Genomic DNA, 21750 nt, shown 5'->3' with positions numbered 1-21750 from the left:
ACCCGTCATCCTCCAAACTATTTCCTAGTACGAGTTTCGTTCAACAATTCGAATGTTTTATTAGCTTTTCCACAAGAAAATTTACCTGGTAATATTACTGCAAAATTCATCTATTCTAGAGCCCTTCCCGCTGGTCTATTGGATAGCGTATGTGGGCCCGGGTTTGATTCCCAGTGGGAGAACACAAAAGTTTAATTTCAAAATAATTCATTTTCATTAATCATACGTCTGCTTTAGCCTAAAGGGCATAACAGTATCTAGGGGCACGAGTTTTTCGCACTAACAATTTGAAAATTTCGCGTTTCGTTTTCATATTTCGCGTTTCGTCGCATTTTCCAAATAAAGTTTCGCATTTTATAGCTCTTGTTGAAAAGAATTCCCTGACATTTGTACAATTGTTTCTTTTATTTATAGATCACTATAAAAATAAACCATTAATTACCTAAAAACAAAATACACTGAATATTTCACTTGACATTGTCAATTTCACTTATAGAAAATTATATTTTTTTTTAAATCAAACTGAAGGAAAGTCAGTAACAAGTTACTATGAGTAGGAAAGTTTTACTGTCTGCTGAAAACACACAGGCACAAGTTACATTTAAGCATTAAACATAAGCATATTATATGTTTCCACATTTTATTTCTTCATTTTGTACGTTTCACTTATCACTAGTTCATATTTGAAAGAAAAAAAAAAAAAGTCTCACAATTAGCATTGCTTGTTGGAAGCCACACATATGTAAATGCATTTACAACAAACTTCAATCAATCACAACTTCGGAACTGCCCATCCAACTGCGATGGTGATAGCTAACGCGCAACATGTTTCCTGTAGCCGTGTCCGAATCACCCAAAATGCACCGTTCATGCCACATTCTACCGTTCCGTCAGCGGACAACTAGCGTTTTTAAAGTAATGAAAACATATTTTTGAAATTTCGCGTTATATCGCGTATTGTTAGAAATTTCGTGCAAAACTGCCAATTTCGCGTTTTATCGCGCAACGGTAACCAATAAACACACAGAATATCATAAAACGTCAAGAAACTGAAATTTACTTAATTCTGACGCATTTCGTTTAATTGCGCATTGCGAAAAACTCTTGCCTCCAAGTATAACAAACTACTCTTTTTTAAACTTTCTAGAAATGAAATTACAAAAAAGTACTTCAATATATGCCAATATTAAAATCCACTAACAGCGATGAATGCAAACCTGAAACAAATTCACGTTGTTATACTTACCAATACTTGTTTACTTTGATAGAACCCAGCCGTTCCTCCATACACAATACATACACGGATAATAGAACCGTGTGCGAACTTCCTAGCTTCATTAAAAATTTGTATGGAAAGTTCCCGAGTTGGAGACAGTATTACTACCTGTGGATGACTACTCTCAGCAGTTAACACCATTTCCGCCTGACTTTCAATCAAATTATGTATCATCGGTAACAAAAAAGCTGCCTAGAAAGAAGAAGAAATTTCGTTACAAGATGGCATTTCTAGCTAATCTTACAAGTCAACTCATTATTATTTTAATACTCTCTCTCTCTCTCTCTCTCCATGTCCCTAAGTTGGATACTATTAGACAGCTAGTACGAGGTAAGTTATTGTTTTATGTATTTTTATATATGATTGAGAACTGCTAGGTAGATTTCTTTGGATATGATTTTAATTTCTTTTTAAGTAAGGGATGGTTCTAGCTTTCTTTTGATCTTAACTTGTGAATGTATACTATTCTTCCAATAAAATTTTAGATATGCAGATACTGACCTCTACAGGTCTTTTAACTAATAAACCTTTCGATTTCGATTTAATAATATCTAGAGATGATTATTAAAGGTTCAAATATTTTTAAGAGTAAATGAAAACCTTATATCGTTAGGGGGCAAAGAAGCAAGTTCCGTTTATTTATCCTATACTTTCTCTTAACGATTTTCACTAAATTTGTTGGGGACTTGTGGATATACGGAAAGCCAGAACTCTCTCTACTCCGACTCCTTTTAACAGGGTTCCTACCAGGTTTTTTTTTTTTTTTAATATTTTAATTTTTTAAAATTTAAATCGATTTTTTAAATTTAAATCACTAGTAGTTGATTTAAAAAAAACAAATATAATTGTTCATTTTTGTTATTTTGTTTTTGATAAGTTACGGAGGTTTCCCAGTTTCTTTTAGTTAGACTAAAAAGCAAAATTGGGGGTTTCTCGATATTTATGGTGTGTTTTCTGAAAGGTATTTCTCATACGTGACAATCAGTTTGGAGTAGTACATCACTGTTCTCTTAACTTGTAACAGTGGGTGGTCATCTTCTTGATCTCGGGAGTTCAAATCTGAATGATTGAACGAAAGAAAGACAACGTATAGTTTCTTTTTTTAAAATCAATTCCAACTGCAAACGAGAAAGGATTTCATGCAAAATGCAAGGTAGGTGGCTCAGAAATGCAAGATCTTGTTATTCAGCTGAAGAAACATTTAGAAGTATGCAAAGCAGAAGAACTATTGGAAGATTCTGGGGGTGACGAGAGTGACAAAAATTGGCCAGTTTTGTTTAATGTATGTGAAGAATCGATCAAAAATAGACAAAACGATACAAAAGAAAGCAAAAAATGTAAATATTAAAAGAAATGTAGGACACGTGGTCCAAACTCTCACGCCGATCTCTGTTGCATCGGACAGAATTCAAAGAAATGAAACAACAATATCTGACGCTGTAGGAATATGGAAGTGTCTAAAAGACGCACTTCAAGACAAGGAAATAGAAAATAAATATGAAAACAGGTATAAGTAAGCATTAACGCCTCCCTATTTCTTGGCCTACCTTCTCGATCCGAAAAAGCGAAAATTCAAATTAACTGCCGAAGGAAACTATTTAGCTTTGAAATTTGCAGAAGAAGCTTATGATGGTACTTCTCTACTGCCCATGGTAATTAAATTCCAAACGAAGTAGTCTCCTTTCTCTAGTGTGATTTTCACCGACTAAGTTCTACAAGGTGTGACAACCATTGAATGGTGGATATCAAAAGCAATTATGCTTGACATGGAAATATGAAGCCAATTATGCAGGTGTTTAGAAAAATTTGCACTGCACTGCAGATTAAATATATAGCCCATTTTATATTTCTCTTTATAAAATGAATAATATTTTACACACTTCTGTTTTTACTATATCGTAATAAATATCAGTTTTTATATAATGCCATGTGTTCATATTTCTTGTACGCACTTACATTTACCTATGGAAGAGGAATAATCACTAGATGTACTGTATAGGTAAATATTTAATTTTATTTTGTTACACATCACTATCTTTCGCTTAAAAACTGTAAATGTGTTCAAGGTAAACTTGTATATTAAGTTATCTACATCGAGTATGACCAACATAATACAACACTATGTAAGATGGTTTAGTAGTTAGTAGAAAGTAGTTTAGCACAGGACGTAGACATTGCCATAAACGAACAGCTTGTAGTTTCTAAACAAAAATGCCATTTCTTAAAAATATATTTTTCAATGTTCTTATTAATAATTTCAGTTATGGTAAAAAAAAAAAAAAAAAAAAAAAAATGTATGTGATATATACATATTAGCAAGCATGGTATGTAAAATTCTGAACTGAAAATTGTGAATATTAAATTTTAAATTATTCATTGTCATTGACAATGAATTCTACATTGTCAAAATACTTGGCCCAGGAATTTTAATCTTAAAAAAGTATTTGGTTTAAACTTGCATCCTACCTGATCTTAAAAGTATATGAGCTACGAACTAGTAAACGGAAAAGCAATGACGAGGTGGCTAAATGTTAATTTTAGATTCCTTATATGGTATCGTCTGGCATCTATCTACTAATAAGGAAACAAACACGATTAGTGATTATAATTCGTCACATTATTTAATGATCAATAATATGGCATTCCAAGAAGTACGGAATCTGATCTTAATAGCTCAGTATGTGTCTTGAATCAAACTAACTTTCATCACTACACATAAACCACGTAATCTATTAAGAACATTCCTTCTGATTATCCTATTAACTGGCATCACTGCCGCTACACAGTACGGATTAAGATACGAATTTTAGATTTAAATTGGATTAGAGTTTCAGAATGCTCAAAAATACTGCATTTTGTTTCAGTTTAAGGAAAAATAAATTTGATTTAAATCATTGATTTTAAAAAAATAATGTGATTTAAATCAATTTCCTACTGATTTGGAGAAATTATTTCCCTGACCTTTGGCAGGAAATTCCCTGACCTTTATGACAGGTGTCGAATGACGTTGACATATAAATAAGGATGAATATTTATATATGAGAACATTTATTCTACACAGACAAATAGTAATCATTTGCTCACACGTACGTTCCACTTACCTCCCATAAAAATCTGAGCAACGTCCCCTCGGAAACTTTGTAATAAGAGAGAGTTCAGGTCATCGGGAAACTAAAATCAGGGACAGGTTAGGTTGGGTTGCTTGGATAGGAAAAACAACTTTCCTGGCTCAGTCTATCGACACATACTGAACTCAAGGCGATGGGATTATGGGTAAAATAATAACGCACTCAAATTCCCCTTCACAGAAGTTGCAGTGTGAAAATTATAAATAACCAATAGACCCGCATCTACACATGCAGACGGCCTATATAGAAATCGAACCCAATCGCACCTGCATTCAAAAATCTTCCTTCACTAAGGACAAATTCAAACAGTCCCAGTTCTCTAAGTTCCTGGCCGATCCTAGAAGCAGACCACTAGCTGCCTTTTTAAACTTATCCATTTGCCTTCTGTATAGACGTAGGATCTCTCTAATGCTAAATTATTCCTCTATTTCCTACCACATATTCAGGGATATTTCCTAGCTTTGGCTAGAGCTCACTCATCTCTAGTGGAAACCGGACATGCTTCGGACCTGTATATTCAAAGACATTCCATGAAAATTATACGGGAGAACTCTTGAACAGGACCTCTATCAAGTCACTGGTTACAGAAACTGGCCTGTTCTCTACACTTAGAGGCACAAATTTATTGCATCGGTCTCCTCCAGTCAGTGAAGCTTCTGAAGGTTCTGTTCATACTCTCAGATCTGCTTTAATTATTATTATTATTATTATTATTATTATTATTATTATTATTATTATTATTATTATTATTATTAATAATAATAATAATAATAATAATAATAATAATAATAATAATAATAATAATAATAATAATAATAATAATAAAGTTAAACAAATTTCTTTGTACAGCAACTCTCAAAAAAATACAATGAGCTTCAGCAAGCTAAGCAGGAAAAAGTAAATTACGGACATTGAACAACAGAATGGAAATTCCATTCTGCAGGCCTAGAAACATTCTTAATAAATGAAAAGCGAATGAAGCTGCTTTTTATAGCTAACGTAAAAACTCGGAATCTTACCAAGTGTATTATACAAATCTTTCTTGCCTTTTATATGTATTTTAACGAAGACACTGCATCTCGGTAACAGTTCCACATCCTTTCCGTACATATTGAAACTCACAATCACTTGGAGTTTTAACAAAAGAGACACTGACCAAAGCTTAAAACTTTATTTTAAATTATAAGAATATTAGAGAGAAATAGAGGAATAAAAGCCATGAATAGTCTCACTTGGAGTTCTACTTTTATAAGATCACAGTAGGTATTGTTCCGGACATCAATATATCACAATCGATGGAAACCGTGATATGATCGAAGATGCTAAAATCAACTCATTCTTTAACATAAGGTCAGTGAGCCGGTTAAACAGGAAATAAAAACTGTGTTTTCCTGTTCTGCCTAATGACCCTCCAGCACTTTGTAACGCATTTTTGATTTAATCTTATCTTTAGGCACAACAGGAATTCCTGTTCTGCCTAATTCACACAAAAAGGGATATTTGGATTTGAGGGAAATTCATTAATACCTATTTCCCCTTGATTTTCAAATATCATTCAGGAACTCTTTAATAAAACTTCAAGGCACGAATGAGGGTTAGTTAGATTGAACACGCGACTGGAACGAATTATTTCATGTGACCAAATACCCCTAAAAATCATTTTTAGTATAACAAATGTAGGGAAAGTGTCCGGTATAATGTAAAAAGCCAAACATCACAATTACGTTGAGTAAAATGACTACACAATTTATTAGAGATAAATACTTCCAAATATCTAGAAAGGAAACTTTAGAAGAACAGAGTTTGCTCTAGAATAACAAATTAAAATATCGGAAAGGAAATACAGTTTTAACTTCTTAGTCACATATATATCTTTTCAATTTGAGAGAGAACAAAACTTCGAAACTTCTAAACACACTAAACCCACACACAACCTTCATCGTTATAAATGTAAACTGTAAGCTACAGCGTCTACATAGGAAATCAAATCCAATTGACTCGACTCTAATCTACTTTGCAAGGACTTGATTCTCTGCTAAATACGCTTATATTTTAGTTTCTGTTCTCTTGGTTTCTTCCCAACTTCTAGAAGCATAATTGATCTTTCATTTTCCTTCTGCTCTTGCTGTAAAAGCTGGACAAGGTTAAACATATTCGGATGTTCCTTTGTTAGCCTTTTATTAAACTTCGAATGCCAGTCCTCCACTATATTGGTTGTCCTTTCTTCTCCGTTGTCATAATGGTTCCATAGTTCACTGGAAAACATTTAAGAGAGCATTAGTATTGAAAAACACTAAGCAAACAAATTATAACGTTTACGAATAGATAATTGTCTGAAATATCTGTTGAAGTTTCAACGAAAAGCGCATCAAGTTTCCTGCCAAAATGTATGAAATTCGGCGTTCAGTAAACAGACTAAAGGTTCTAACACAGGGTACAAAATCGCAACAGTCAAAGTGGGAGAAGACAAAAGTACAAAATCTTCACACTGAAATGTATCGACATAGGGAGCTCAGATATTTGAATATCCATAATTATTACACTTACACAGCTAACCATTACTTCAGCCATTAATAACAAATGAAATGTGTGTAAATTACTGTAATTAATTTGCGGGCTTTTGACAATGGTGTCAGTGTCACTTTATTCAGTGACAATCAGAGCCATTTTCGAAAACTATATGTTGAAGGAAACACTAGAATTGATCAACATAAGCAAATATTTTTGTCTCTTTTTTTATGGTAATTTTGGACCAATGTACTAAACCCAAATTGGTAATGAGGAAAAAATATTGCAATATTAAATTACATATGTTTTATATAATTCGTAAGAAAAAGTAAACCTAACTATACAGTACTTACGGTGTGAACTTGGCGTCTGCATCGTCCAACCACGTTTCAACCAAATAATCGTGAAAATCGTCTCGATTCGGCACTTCTGGTGCATCTTCTTGTATATGTAAGTACATATCACCAATTTTATCAATGGGTACAAGTGGTAAAGCACTCGCTCGTCGTATCCATCTTCTAACTTGCATATCTTAACGGTACAATGAAGATAAATCCAGTGACTGGACTTTTCTCCAGATGCACTAAGTATAGTGGAAGAAACAACCACGAATAGTAGCATTAGGAAAAGATCTAAATAGAGCATTGATAGCAGCCCTTTCAAAGTCCACAACTTTGGCAGGATTCAAGGTGAAACCATTATCAACAGCCTTCTCCTTAATTAAGCACAGCAATAATTCTGTAATAATCCTCCTCTTTTTTGCTTGGCAGTAGACAAAATAGAAATGGAAAGACCTGCCCCAAATATTTCCAGTGTAAGGTATAAAGTTGATGAAATAGACGTGGAGCAGCTTTAAATGTACCATCTATAAATAATGTGTCCCAGCGTACAAGCTTCTGTAAATTTTCTGTAAATTCTTCCATTATACTCATGCATCTGGAGAAAAGTGCAGTCACTGGGTTTATCTTTATTGTACCGTCAAGATATGCAAGTTAGAAGATGGATACGACGAGCTAGTGCTTTACCACTTGTACCCATTGATAAAATTGGTGATATGTACTTATATATACAAAAGATGCACCAGAAGTGCCGAATCGAGACGATTTTCACGATTATTTGGTTGAAATGTGGTTGGACGATGCAGACGCCAAGTTCACACCGTAAGTACTGTATAGTTAGGTTTACTTTTTCTTACGAATTATATAAAACATATGTAATTTAATATTGCAATATTTTTTCCTCATTACCAATTTGGGTTTAGTATATTGGTCCAAAATTACCATAAAAAAAGAGAGACAAAAGTATTTGCTTATGTTGATCAATTCTAGTGTTTCCTTCAACATATAGTTTTCGAAAATGGCTTTGATTGTTACTGAATAAAGTGACACTGACACCATTGTCAAAAGCCCGCAAAAATTAATTACAGTAATGGTTAGCTGTGTAAGTGTAATAATTATGGGTATTCAAATATCTGAGCTCCCTATGTCGATACATTTCAGTGTGAAGAGGTTTTTTTTTTTTTTTTTTTTTTTTGGTACTTCTGTCTTCTCCCACTTTGATTGTTGCGATTTTGTACCCTGTGTTAGAACCTTTAGTCTGTTTACTGAACGCCGAATTTCATACATTTTGACAGGAAACTTGATGCGCTTTTCATTGAAACTTCAACAGATATTTCAGACAATTATCTATTCGTAAACGTTATAATTTGTTTGCTTAGTGTTTTTCAATACTAATGCTCTCTTAAATGTTTTCCAGTGAACTATGGAACCATTATGACAACGGAGAAGAAAGGACAACCAATATAGTGGAGGACTGGCATTCGAAGTTTAATAAAAGGCTGACAAAGGAACATCCGAATATGTTTAACCTTGTCCAGCTTTTACAGCAAGAGCAGAAGGAAAATGAAAGATCAATTATGCTTCTAGAAGTTGGGAAGAAACCAAGAGAACAGAAACTAAAATATAAGCGTATTTAGCAGAGAATCAAGTCCTTGCAAAGTAGATTAGAGTCGAGTCAATTGGATTTGATTTCCTATGTAGACGCTGTAGCTTACAGTTTACATTTATAACGATGAAGGTTGTGTGTGGGTTTAGTGTGTTTAGAAGTTTCGAAGTTTTGTTCTCTCTCAAATTGAAAAGATATATATGTGACTAAGAAGTTAAAACTGTATTTCCTTTCCGATATTTTAATTTGTTATTCTAGAGCAAACTCTGTTCTTCTAAAGTTTCATTTCTAGATATTTGGAAGTATTTATCTCTAATAAATTGTGTAGTCATTTTACTCAACGTAATTGTGATGTTTGGCTTTTTACATTATACTGGACACTTTCCCTACATTTGTTATACTAAAAATGATTTTTAGGGGTATTTGGTCACATGAAACAATTCGTTCCAGTCGCGTGTTCAATCTAACTAACCCTCATTCGTGCCTTGAAGTTTTATTAAAGAGTTCCTGAATGATATTTGAAAATCAAGGGGAAATAGGTACTAATGAATTTCCCTCAAATCTAAATATCCCTTTTTGTGTGAATTAGGCAGAACAGGAATTCCTGTTGTGACTAAAGATAAGATTAAATCAAAAATGCGTTACAAAGTGCAGGAGGGTCATTAGGCAGAACAGGCAGGAACCATAAAAACAATCTGCTTCATTTTCTCTGAATATTAAGTTACGTAATTGAGTTGTGTTGTTAACTGTAAGAAATCTTCCTTTAATTAAAAAAAATCATACTAATTTATTTTAAGTGTTTAGGACTATTGGTTTATAATAAGAAAAACTGAAGAAATCGTTTTTCGGTGAAAATGATACAGTAAAACGTGCCAGAAAAACGAACGATTTGGCAATGGCAACTAGTTGCGGGACATGACTGGTGTAAGACCATCGTGAGTACAATCGATGAAACAGAACAGTATCTCTCTCTCTCTCTCTCTCTCTCTCTCTCTCTCACATGAGTGTCAACTCTGTGAACGACGACCCCTCTTACAGAACCACTTATACATCCACGCACTAAGCCACTAATTGCACAATAGGCATTCGCTAGCGGCGTCGTAATATTGTAAACAGACTGGCAGACAAATAATACTCTCATACAACTATCGGTATGGACTGTTAAAATATACATAATATCTAGGTATAATAATCTTACTTAATATTTTGCCGATAGTCAATTAAACGGGAAAAAAAAGTTTCATCCCTAGACGAAAAACGTGACTAACCTCTCTTTTATATCCTCTTCAGATTGGAGTGCTTTATTCTTTACGCTTATTCTAACAAGTAGTAATGAGTGGGAATCAAATCCAGTGAATATGGGGATGAAGTAGGACTTCCCATCCTAACCGAGTAATTTCTTGTCGGATCGATTCGATTCTGTGAATAATAAACTTACTACCATCCTGGCTTATAACCTAAAATGACAGTTTATGCTTAACTTTGAAACAGAATTTATATTAGGTACTTCTTACGCGATATTTGAAGCTCATAGAGGAGTAGTTCCTGAACTGAAAGCCATTAAGCGAACTTTCTAAAAATGTTGATCTATATTCCTTTGTTCATGGTATTGTTTTTTTCTTTACAAGCTTGACTTTAGAAAAAAAAAATCAATTTTCAGATGTTGATAAGCAGGATGAAAAATATCTATCTATCTATACATATTTTAATTACATCGACACCGCGTATCAGCTGTATGTTCTTCCATAATACGAATTGTAAACTGGTTTTATATAAGATGATGTATCCATTTCAACTAGTCAGCCCGGTACTCTTAAGTCTTTGGCACAAAGGGTAAGGACATGTTAAGAGTGTGTGTCGCGCACCAACATCAAGTTTTGTTCTAAGCTTCAAAAAAGTGTCAACGAAGCTTACGAAACGTCAAAATCAGTGTAATGTGATGAAGCGGTGGCATTAAAGACTGTTTACAAGTGGTATGAGCGATTCAAAAAGCGGCAAGGAATCGTTTGAAAACTAGCAACGATCGAGACGTCCTTCGATGTCAAAAACAGATGAAAATGTACAAAAAGTAGCACAAATGATTTATTCAAACAGAAGAATGACCATTGAAGAGCTTTCCAAAGAACTCAACATCATCTCGCACGGGTCCGTGAAAAGCCCTTTAACTGCCGATTAAATGGACAAATGGCTTCCTTCTTCACCACGAAAACGCGCCGTGCCACACCTTACTTTTGTGATCCGCAAACTTTTGGCCGAAAGAGATATTCTTGTCTCTCCAGATATTGCACCATGTGACTTCTGGCTCTTCCCAAAAATTAAAACCGTGATTTAAAGGAAAACTTTTTGACCCTATTCCTGACATTGAAAGGACCGCGACAGAGCAGCTGAACGTCCTCCCAAAGAGGCCTTCCAGAAATGCTTCCAGTAATGGATTCAACGTTGGGATAAGTGCAATGCTAGCAAAAGACAATATTTTGAAGGAAATTAAATCGAATTCCATATATACAAAACTGGGAAGTAGTTTTCTGTATAACTGACCTTCCTATGATGGATAAACTTTTGAATTAAGGTTGAATCTAACTCATTATCCTTGTCCAATTTAATTTTTATTTATTTATTCATTCATTTATCAGTACTTAGGTATGTATTTGCAACTTTACATATCTCGTTCAAGTCAGAATGAGCAGAAGAGTGCCAGGGGTTCATTTGAAGGTACTTACTCGGTGAACCTGAGAAATATTGGAATGACTAGCTGCGGAATTAAATCCATGGCCGTTAGAATTTGAAGGCAACGGAGTCACTATTGCTGAGCAAGGGCGCCAGAAGTAAGTGAAAAAAAATCGCTAATAGGCCTGAAAATGCGATTAATTTGTGGCCAAATACCGATGGAAATTCGGAGCTGCGTGGCTAAATTATAAGCTTAATAATAATAATATTCTTTTAACTGTGATTATTAATCATATGAAATCGTGTGCTGGACTGGTTAAGTTAAAATTGCTGGCTTTCAGCAGCACTTTCTTCTTTTAAATGTCTTTCGTCATGTAATCACAGGATTTTTTTATAAAATCAAAGTATTACAAATAAACATTAACGTTAAGTTTTAAAAGGAAACTGTATTTTAGATGCACGGAAATAGTGTAATATGAGGCTTACATGATTCTGCTTAATATGATTGTGTGCGTAATAAACAAGTCACAATTAGGACAAATATACATATTTTATAGTCTATACCAGGCAAGCATTTAGGTAAGTGCTACTTTGTGTTCGAGTACAGGATGGCAAAATTTAGGGGGAGGCTTTTTTTTTTTCATTCACAATAAAGTAATATTTAAAACTAGAAACTCGCAGTTTCGCGCAAGCGCGAGAAATATGTTACTGTGTTTAATTCGCTCTAATTACAGTAATTACACCAATATCTGTCGTTTTCGATTACTTTTAAAAACTCGTCCCCTCCCTGGGGGAGTAGAGTATGACCTTGAAGTTGAATGGATTAAAACTATCACTATTCATCTCAGCGACCCCAACTGGGGCAAATTTTGTACGGGGGGCGTCAAATTATTTAGAGCACAGGGGCGAACAATATATATAAATACGGGCCTGGCCTATACTAAATGTTGGTGTCATTTATATACAGAATTTTTTTTTATTATAAGGAAAATAAACAATTTTACGTACCTTGCGCAAATGTTATCCTATCCCTAATATTTCACTTTTTTTTTTTTTTTTTTTTTGTTTTAATCATATTTAAAAAAAATCATAACGAACAAACAATAGAGATTGGCTACTATAAATAAAATGGAGCATAGACTCGTCTCAATAACACTATAAATTTGCATTTTATAACTGATTAACGAAGTTTATACGAACATCAGTGGGATGTAGATGAGGAAAAGACTGAAACAACACTTCTCGATTTAATTTACATAAGGTGAGATCGTGAAGGTTACAATTTGCAGAACCTAGAGCAAGTGAAATATTAGGAAAACGATAAAATCGAACATTTGCGCAATATACGTCAAATTATTTATTTTTCTTATACACAATTTGCAAAAACGATATGAAAATTTGAACGTATTTCATTATGAATCATATAATATTACTATCCATTTCATAAAGATAAGCCCCTGGCTTCGCGGTGCTGCCGTGACGTTCACTCAAAAAACTTATACTGCATTGTCGTACCTCGTTGGAATTATTGGAATGTTCTCTTTTCAATACTTAAAAGACATACTAATTTTCTTTGTAGTGTGTAGTGAGAAAAAAATAGAAATTAATGAAAAAGTACGTATTTTATCGTACTTTGTTGGTAAATCAATGTTTATAGGACTGTATCTCGGAAACGAGATCACGTGAAATAATTTCCTGTGTACAATACGTAGATGCATTAATTAAGTTGTGAAAAGTTCAATTTTCATCACTCGATACTTTTTGTGTGATTAAAATAAATGTAGGACGCTCTGATCTCCTTTACCGTGGTAGGTAGAGAAACGTACAAAACACAGTTCGAAAATTTGGAACCCTAGTGCTTTAAATATCTGAAACTTAACAAAAAGGGTTTAGTTCAGGGATGCAAATAAGGAACGGGGAAAAAGCTATTAGCCAACATCCCACAATAGAAATCATTTATTTACCTTCGGTATGATATTAAATACTCGCCCGCATCGATGAGTCACTCGCCCCGGGCGAGTGGTTATTTGCATCCCTGGTTTAGTTGGTAGAGTATTTATTTTTTAAAAAAAATGTTTATTCTAACATATTCGCTACGTTAAGCGGAGAGCCATGTTGCAGCCCGGCCTTTAAAATCCCTGCGCTTATATAAAGAAAGAGTATACAGTAACTGAAAATGTGGCAGCGCTGTTGTGCTGTGTTGTCGCGTTCAGGAAGCTTGCAGCGCCAAGACTACTTCATAAGAATGTAATAGGCAAAAGTATTTAAGATCTCATAACCTTTCACAACATCTTAAAAATAATAATGCATGTACGTATCTCAATTTAATCGAAATAAAACGTTGAAGTAACACATCTAAAAACTCACCTCTTAATCTATTTACCTCATTCACTTTCATCACTCGTTGACTCGTAAAGCTATCTTCCTGGACACTTATTAACAATGGCTCCATTTCTATCTCAAGATTATCAGTATACACACTTTCCAGTTTACGAAGATGTTAAACGGAAAAAAGAAATGTAGCCTTGCCAATCACACGTTCACCCAAGTTTGTTCTGCGATGAATTCCCCTGCCGAATGTAATAGAAAATCATGGGTCCTTTGTTTTCTTCCAACGAAAGAAAACTATACAATGTGTAGGTGACGAGAGCTGTTTTTGCGTCTAATCACGTCACATTGATTAAGTTTTCAACATTTCCCTTAAGTTTGTAGGCATCAAAAGCTTACACACACTCACGTCATATACGTTCATTTGAGTAAAACGGGTGAATGTACATTTATATTTTCCTGAGTGTTTCTCGTGCTTTTTTATTGAGAAAAAAAAAAAACTATGGATATTTCTTCTAAGAGCGGCGATATTACAGAAGTGGCAAAATTTTGAGCCATAATGAAATTGCAGAACTGATGAATGATTCAGATTCAGACGGTTATGAGTTAGGTAGCAATGAAGAGTAATGACTGATTATTCTGTGCTCAGTGGCGTATCCGGGAGTGAAAAGATAGTAACTCAATTTCAAGTGAATCTGAGGTGGCGCTGGGAAAGAAAAAAAACGCGTGCAAATTTTGCTGTAGCTTGCAGCGATAAAATTCCCTCCAAAAATGCAAAACCCTTGTTTAGTGGTGTTCCGTGAACTAATAAAAATAATGGGCTATCTACAGAGTATTCCCCACATAAAGTGTTTAAGCTGTTTTTACTGATGAAGTTTTATAATTTACAAAAGTTGAGTTGATTTTAACGTCCCGTTTGGCAGCGAGGCTATATGAGACGTGGACCTACTGATTAACGTGGAATCCAAACCACATGAGCTCCCACTGGGAATAGTAGAAAAAGAAATGAATCAATATGCAAAACAGCAGATTGAAAAAAAAGAAAAATTACTAAAACAAAAATCTTGTGTGTTCTAAGTGAAAACGTGTTACTTGAAAACAAGAAACTTTTTACACTAATTATTCACATGTGCTTTGTACGGAAGCCAGCTTTACGCTATTTTTACAAATCAACTACGCAAGAGCTATTAGTTTGTCTGTCAAATGGTGGAAGAAGCTGTTTTTTCTGCTGTTTGACTTATCACATGTCAATGCTCATACTGTACAGGAAGAAAGCAGGAACTTTTCGCACTTCGCACTTCGAACTTTTTATGCGAAAGTAGCAGAAAAACTGCTGCACTCAGGAGGCATTGAAGTACAGGGATTATCGCAGTTTTAAGCCTGTTAACAAGGCTGGTAGCAAGAGGCCATTACCCATCGAGTGATTCCCACATACCCGCAAATCCTAATAGAGTAGGACAAAGGAGATGCAAAGTGCGTAGCATCTGCAAGGTGAAAGGAAGTTTTTAATAAAATATTAGCGTTTATTATCTGATATATGAAGTTGGACTTCGCGTGGGAAAGTGCTTTGAAATGTACAACACTAAAGAGAAGTACTTTGACTTCTAGATCTGAAAAGATTTTCTGTGAAGTGTAAACTCAATATTACATATCAACTAAGATTGTATCATATCATAAACTATGTGAGTGTATTTGTTTCTGTGCAAGTGTATTTTGTACTGCATGCAGTAAATGAAAAAAAAATTGACAAAAAGCAATGAATTTTCGAGTATCATCACATGAAAATCCAAACAAGGTAAAGAGTTTGTTTTCTTAATTGTAAATAATTGGTACGTTTATTGTACATCCTGTTAATTTCTAAGAAATTGGTTAAAAATCTGTGGAGATATGCAATTTTAAAAATACCTCTAAAAAGTACCGGACAATGTACGTACAAGTTCAAATACCCGTCGAGCTGCGAGTTACACGCAAGGAAAATGTAGCAACGTAGCACTCCGTATAAACTGCGATAGCGAAGGGCGCATAGCACAGAAAATCATAATGTCATATTTGTCATTGTTTATCTTTTAAAACAAATCGAAACAGTTTGGTTGAAAAAGTTATTTTAAGATCTTTCTAAAAGTTTTTTTTTTTTCAGATTGATAATACACCGCAGCAATTCAGAGATAATCATGTCTCACTTTTTTACTGAATAACAAGAAAATTACTACGTGTTGAGTAATGAAATTTTCAGAACTTACAGGTAATAGATGTACCTACATATCGTGCACAGGAAATTATTTCGCGTGGTCTCGTTTCCGAGATATAGTCCTATAAACATTTCTCTACCAATAAAGTACGATAAAATACGCACTTTTTAAAATTAATTTCTTTTTTTTTTTTCCTCACTACACACTACAAAGAAAATTTGTATGTCTTAAGTATTGAAAAGAGAACATTCCAACAATTCCAACGAGGTACAACAATGCAATATAAGTTTTGAGTGAACGTCACGGCAGCACCGCGAAGTCAGGGGCCTATCTTTATGAAGTGGATAGTAGTAAACAAATAAGAACGGCATTTCTCTTATTTTCAATTCGACGAATTCATTTCGAAATTTGATCTAAATCAGTGGTTTTTATTTATATACTGTCAAATGATTTAAATCAAATCACCCTGCTGTTAAGTAATCAAAACGACATTCTATTGGTTGCATAACTTTCGCAAGCAAACAATGCAATGTTCACTTAAAATCGATCAAGATAGTCGTCCTTACGGATTGAACATAAAATTTACAAGTACTGTACGTTGAAAATGCACTACCTTACTTGCAGACTTCCTACAGGAAAACAGGTGATTGAATAAAGATAAATCATAAAAGCCAAAGAAGAAAATTTTCCGTTCTTTATCCAAAAAGCCGGCTTATAACAAGGAATAAATTAAAACATTAGTACCACTATCTGTAGACAAAAACTAGTAATTTCGAAAATTATCAAAATCTAAACATGGTTGTATACGATGAAACAGAGTCACAGTCAAAGTAACTTACGGTTTTTCCTGAACCAGTTTGAGCACACGCCATCAGATCTCTGCCGCTCATGATAATTGGAATTGCAAATTTCTGTACCGGTGTAGGCTTCCGGTAGTTGGATTTCTTGATATTGTCGATCAAGATCTGCCGCAATCCGGAAGTTTCAAAACTGGTAATAGGTAGGGGAACATTTTCACCAGTAACCTATGACGAAAAGAAAACATGTGTAGGTTAGCACATATTGTTAAGAATCAATAAGATGGTACAATAGTTCTGAATCAAGGCAAAAAGGAAGGGAAAAAAAAAAAACATGATAAAAGGTAAAGGAAAAAACATGATAAAAGGAAGTGACTCAAAGCAACTGAAAAAAAAAAAAAATTAAGCTAATCTTAGCACAAGTGCACAGCCGAAGTAGATGTGTTCCTAGCAGCTCTTGGGGACGAAATAGTGATGGGGAACGGCCTATACTGGAAGGACTGATATGGTAAGCGCCAGATTCAAGGCCAGTCTGATTCGGAACCAATGTTAAGAACAGGTCCCATCCCTCGATCTCGGTGTTCCATAAGAATGGAAAATACAAAAACCCGAACACGCAAATATACATTATTTTATCTCTATATGCCTCCCCATTCATATTTACCTTGGTAAATCAATAACACGCAAGATAGTATGATAATTATTGCAATCTACAGCTGTGAAGATTTTTGCATTTTGCCTTACTTTAGGTTTCTTACGTGATACTTATGTTCATATATATATATATATATTTTTACTGAATTTCTTATTATTCTATATAACACTGCTAGGCATTAATTAAAATCAATTGCAATTGATTTCAATTTAATTTGTAATGAATTGTAAAATTAACAAATTTAAATAAATTGTTAATTGTCACCAGGGAAATGGAGCAATTAAAACTAGTAATTGTACACTGCAATTGAAATCAGCGATTAAAAGTGCCGATAAGATTGCGTCGTCCACTCGTGACTATATCACGCATCTGAAATAAGGTACTTACATGAAATGCTAGATAACAATCTCTTCACTCTACCTAAAAGATACCTAGAAAGGGCAGTCTTTTATATTATCTGTGTGATTCTATCCTCCTCTGAAGGTCTCTATATGCCTGTCATGCACACAATTTACAATCAAAACATCGAATGCTAATACAACGAACAAGTAAAACAGCGACTACCGAACAGATCAGCAACTAGCAAAACAAAGACTATTAATACAAAAAGTCTTTAAATTACGGTGTAATTTACTTTCGTAGCTGAGTTCCCTCGAATAGTTAGGGTTTCCATACTCTTTCCCCAAAAAATTCCAGGACAAATCACCAATTTTCCGGAACGTATAACAGGATTGCAAATGCAGATTCAAAACTTACGACAGTGAAATGAATAGTTCCGTAGCTTATGCAGTGAATATTAGTGCAAACACAGTATTAATACACAATAAATACATAAAGCGGAGTGTAATGTACTGCTTTTTTTTTCTCCCAACTCCTTTTATGGCCACCGGATCCACCCCACATTCAGCATATGTATTTTCGTTCTTTCTACACGACATTTTAATTATGCAACAAACAACAAATTTACGAACGACAAAAATCTAGTTTTCGTACATGGCATCTTCATTGCGTGGCATAACTGGAAAAAAAAAAAAATACACTCCAAGTTTTTCAACTGAGTATGCAGTTGTGTGATATCCTCATCTATAGACATAATCTCTTTCTTCTTTGGCGAAGCTGCTCTACGGATAACATTTGACTGTCAATAAAGTAAAGCAAGTCTTCTCTGCTTCATGTGCAAGCTGGTTTGCTTCAGTCTCCAAAGCTTCACTTGTTTCCATCAATTTCCTTTTCTTTCTCTGCAACTGCTGTACATTTTCACTTATCTCTTTTCTCTTGCTCTGCACTGACTTTCTCCAACAGTCATTATTTTCTTCAGCTCTGCCATATAGGACTGCTTTGCATGGAAGGCATGATGCAGCATTTCTTTCGCGTTGTTGATTGAAGTAAGGTCTTTATGGAAAATGTTATACACCAATCTCAAACCGACCAATGATTTCTCCTTCATATTTCACCAAGCAGGTCCATATTTATGCTATAACCTCGTTCGACAGCAGACTGTCCATTGATACTGGTACAAAGCACAGTTTCTGGAGGATAGTGCTAGTGAAAACAGCATCCAAGAATGGGTTGACAGACTAGTGGATGAAAGAAGAGAGAACTCCCAGCCAACCACCCTGCTGAAGAAAGCGCACAACCCAGCCACACATGCAGGATCATGACGAATTGTTATTCAGCACAAAGGCGGAACAGCAAACAAAAATAGCAATCAATTAAAATCTTCATTATAATTATGAAAAATCAGACATTCAGTATTTCTATAAATTTCAAAGACAGAAATGCATTTTCAAGGACATTTCCAGGTTTTCCAGGACGAGTGGGAACCCTGAATAGTTGTAATATTACCTGCCACAAGACTTGTGGTCCAAGTAACAGTTACACATGATTTACCATTATTAAATATTGTTTATTGAAATTTGTCAGTTGTTTATTGCATCTAATTTGGAAGTCTGATACCAAATACTGAACATTAGCAAGCGAGTTTCATTTCACAGTGTGAAACCACGGTAAACTTTTGAACTATGCGAATTCAATACTCAGACTTGAAGTAGTACATCTATAACTATAGGATGCAATAAAAGAATGCAATCAAAGACAGAACGTGTTCCTCAGATACTGACTCCATATAATTAATCCATTTCTCGCTACCTCTTACTGTTTTGGGTCTGTGAAGAGTAACCTTCAAACCGGAAGTTTTAACTGATGTCTATCACTTTGTTGCAATAAAGGAATAAAATTCGAGGTGAAACATATTCTTGCCGTACTAAAACCTTATCAAAAATGCTTATCGCAATCTATTTCCGTTTTATTCGCTATACGATCATTGTTGTAACCAAAAAATCGTAGATGTTCACAACTACCGGTTTAAACGGATACGTAACAGACGAGAAAGAACTCATTATTCGAACGCTGAAACTGAAAAAAAAAAACTTCGAAACGACTTCGTACTATGGAAATAAGTATTGTAACCGAAACTACCAGCAACTTTCAACTACTTTCGGTTTTCGTAGTGTTGGGTGTGATGATGTTCTCTTCAGACGTTGGATTGTTGAAAATCGTATGTCGATATGTTGCTATTGTTGTTCTATAGTGACTGACGTTGAAATCAGAATTGACAGATTTCTACCAATTCCGATTTGAGCAGGGTGTTGAACAAAGGAGAGACTATTCTTGGGACGTTGAATCGAATGCAAAAAATTGCTTCTCGATGTCTTTTAACGATTTCGTCCTATGTAAATCAACATTAAAACCAAAGGTACTAGTAAATTTTAACCACCTCCAATTTCCGTAGATTGTTGCAGATGGTGATGGGATGTTTTCTTGAGACGCTAAGTAGACTTCGAAAAATGACTATCGCTTTCTGTTACTGTTTACTTCTATAGGGATCAACGATGAGACCGGAAAACATTCATTTCTACCATTTTCGGTATTAAGAGGAAACGCATGCCTTTTAATAAATTGTATACTAATACACAAAAGAAAAACGTGAATATAATGTTGGTGGATAATCTTGGCAAAATCTGAAATGACGTTACTGTCGCAAAGGTTGCTCTCTGAGACATACAACTCGTCAAAAATCGTGTTTGGTTAAGCTCCACCTCTCCTTATACCTTTTTCCTTTAGAGGTCTAGTGTACTTTTATGCTGTTACTATCTGAAATGCTCATGCTTCACACTGGGAGAATAGGTTTATGGAAAGTATTTGAGCTCCTTTCCCTTCTTAGATACCCATTTCAATGAAAGTATAATAATAAAAATTCGTAAATGTTTCCCTTATCACCATCATGCTGATGGGGCTAAACTTTAGTTAAACGGAATCGGCAGTGTCACTATTCATTTCAGTAACCCTGAAACTAATATCGGTCGTCTTTGACATGTCACCTCTTCCCACCTAACCTCTCACCCTTTCTTTCCCTCATGCCGATAATGTAATAAAAACCTAAGTTAGCCACGGTCCACTTATGTACCAAATCGAATTTGATATAGGTGTCTAGAAGGTCGCTAAATATTGCTACGATCATTTTTATTTATTTAGAAAAGGCTGCCTCTGCTTCCTTCCTTCAATCGCAAATTTTCAAAATTGCTGGAAAATAGGTCCCTTATTTCTAATGAGGAGATATACGAGTTTCATCTTTAACTTGGACTCACGAGATACTGCGGCTTTGTCACAAATGCCTGAATCACTCTACTCTTCAGATAAGCCCTTCCAAAAATGAAAAATAAATAAATAAATAAATAAATAAAAATAAAAACCCGAGGTGGCCAGGATTCACTCATACCAAAAATCATCAATATTGGTGTAGCGGCGCGCTTGAAAACAACTGTACGATGTAATATACACAGAACTACATTATTGGTCATTAATCAATGAAAATCAATTGAAAATAATTGCTGAGGAAATAAATTTCAATTGAATTAACTGCAAATTGCAATTGAATGATTTAATTTAATTGCAATTACTTTCAATTGATTGATTGATTTGCAACTGATTCTCATTGATTAATGGCCAGCTGCAATTAACAATTGACCATTACTTCTTTCAGTTGTTCATTGCAACTAACAATTGAACTTAGAGACATTGTTAATTCAATTGAAATTTGCTCAACACTGCTTTATAAAACTACCGTAAACCATTCATACATTTTCCCTCTGCTATTTTAAAATTCGGAGCAGAAAATACCCCTAGAAAACTCAGACATCCTACAAGGTCTTAAATTAAAATTGCACTTTGGTGCACATATGTAAGACCTCTATCACTA

The 21750-nt window shown here is 34.5% G+C and overlaps 1 protein-coding gene across 3 annotated transcripts in view; it reads right to left on the bottom strand.

Moving 5' to 3' along the window:
* Positions 1-21750, bottom strand: part of LOC145675657 (ATP-dependent RNA helicase vasa-like) — a 77689-nt gene that overhangs the window by 39440 nt on the left and 16499 nt on the right. For all 3 annotated transcript variants that reach the window (XM_081746227.1, XM_081746236.1, XM_081746246.1), the window contains exons 5-6: positions 16880-17065; positions 1247-1468 (exon numbers count right to left, since the gene is read on the bottom strand). In XM_081746227.1, the coding sequence (XP_081602353.1) occupies positions 1247-1468; positions 16880-17065 (408 nt within the window). The remainder of the gene's footprint in view (positions 1-1246; positions 1469-16879; positions 17066-21750) is intronic.

Source organism: Thermobia domestica, chromosome 2, assembly GCF_964235325.1.
Source record: "Thermobia domestica chromosome 2, izTheDome1.hap1.1, whole genome shotgun sequence".
In the NCBI taxonomy this organism is placed as follows: Eukaryota; Metazoa; Arthropoda; class Insecta; order Zygentoma; family Lepismatidae; genus Thermobia; species Thermobia domestica.
This window is presented reverse-complemented; position numbering and strand designations above follow the sequence as displayed.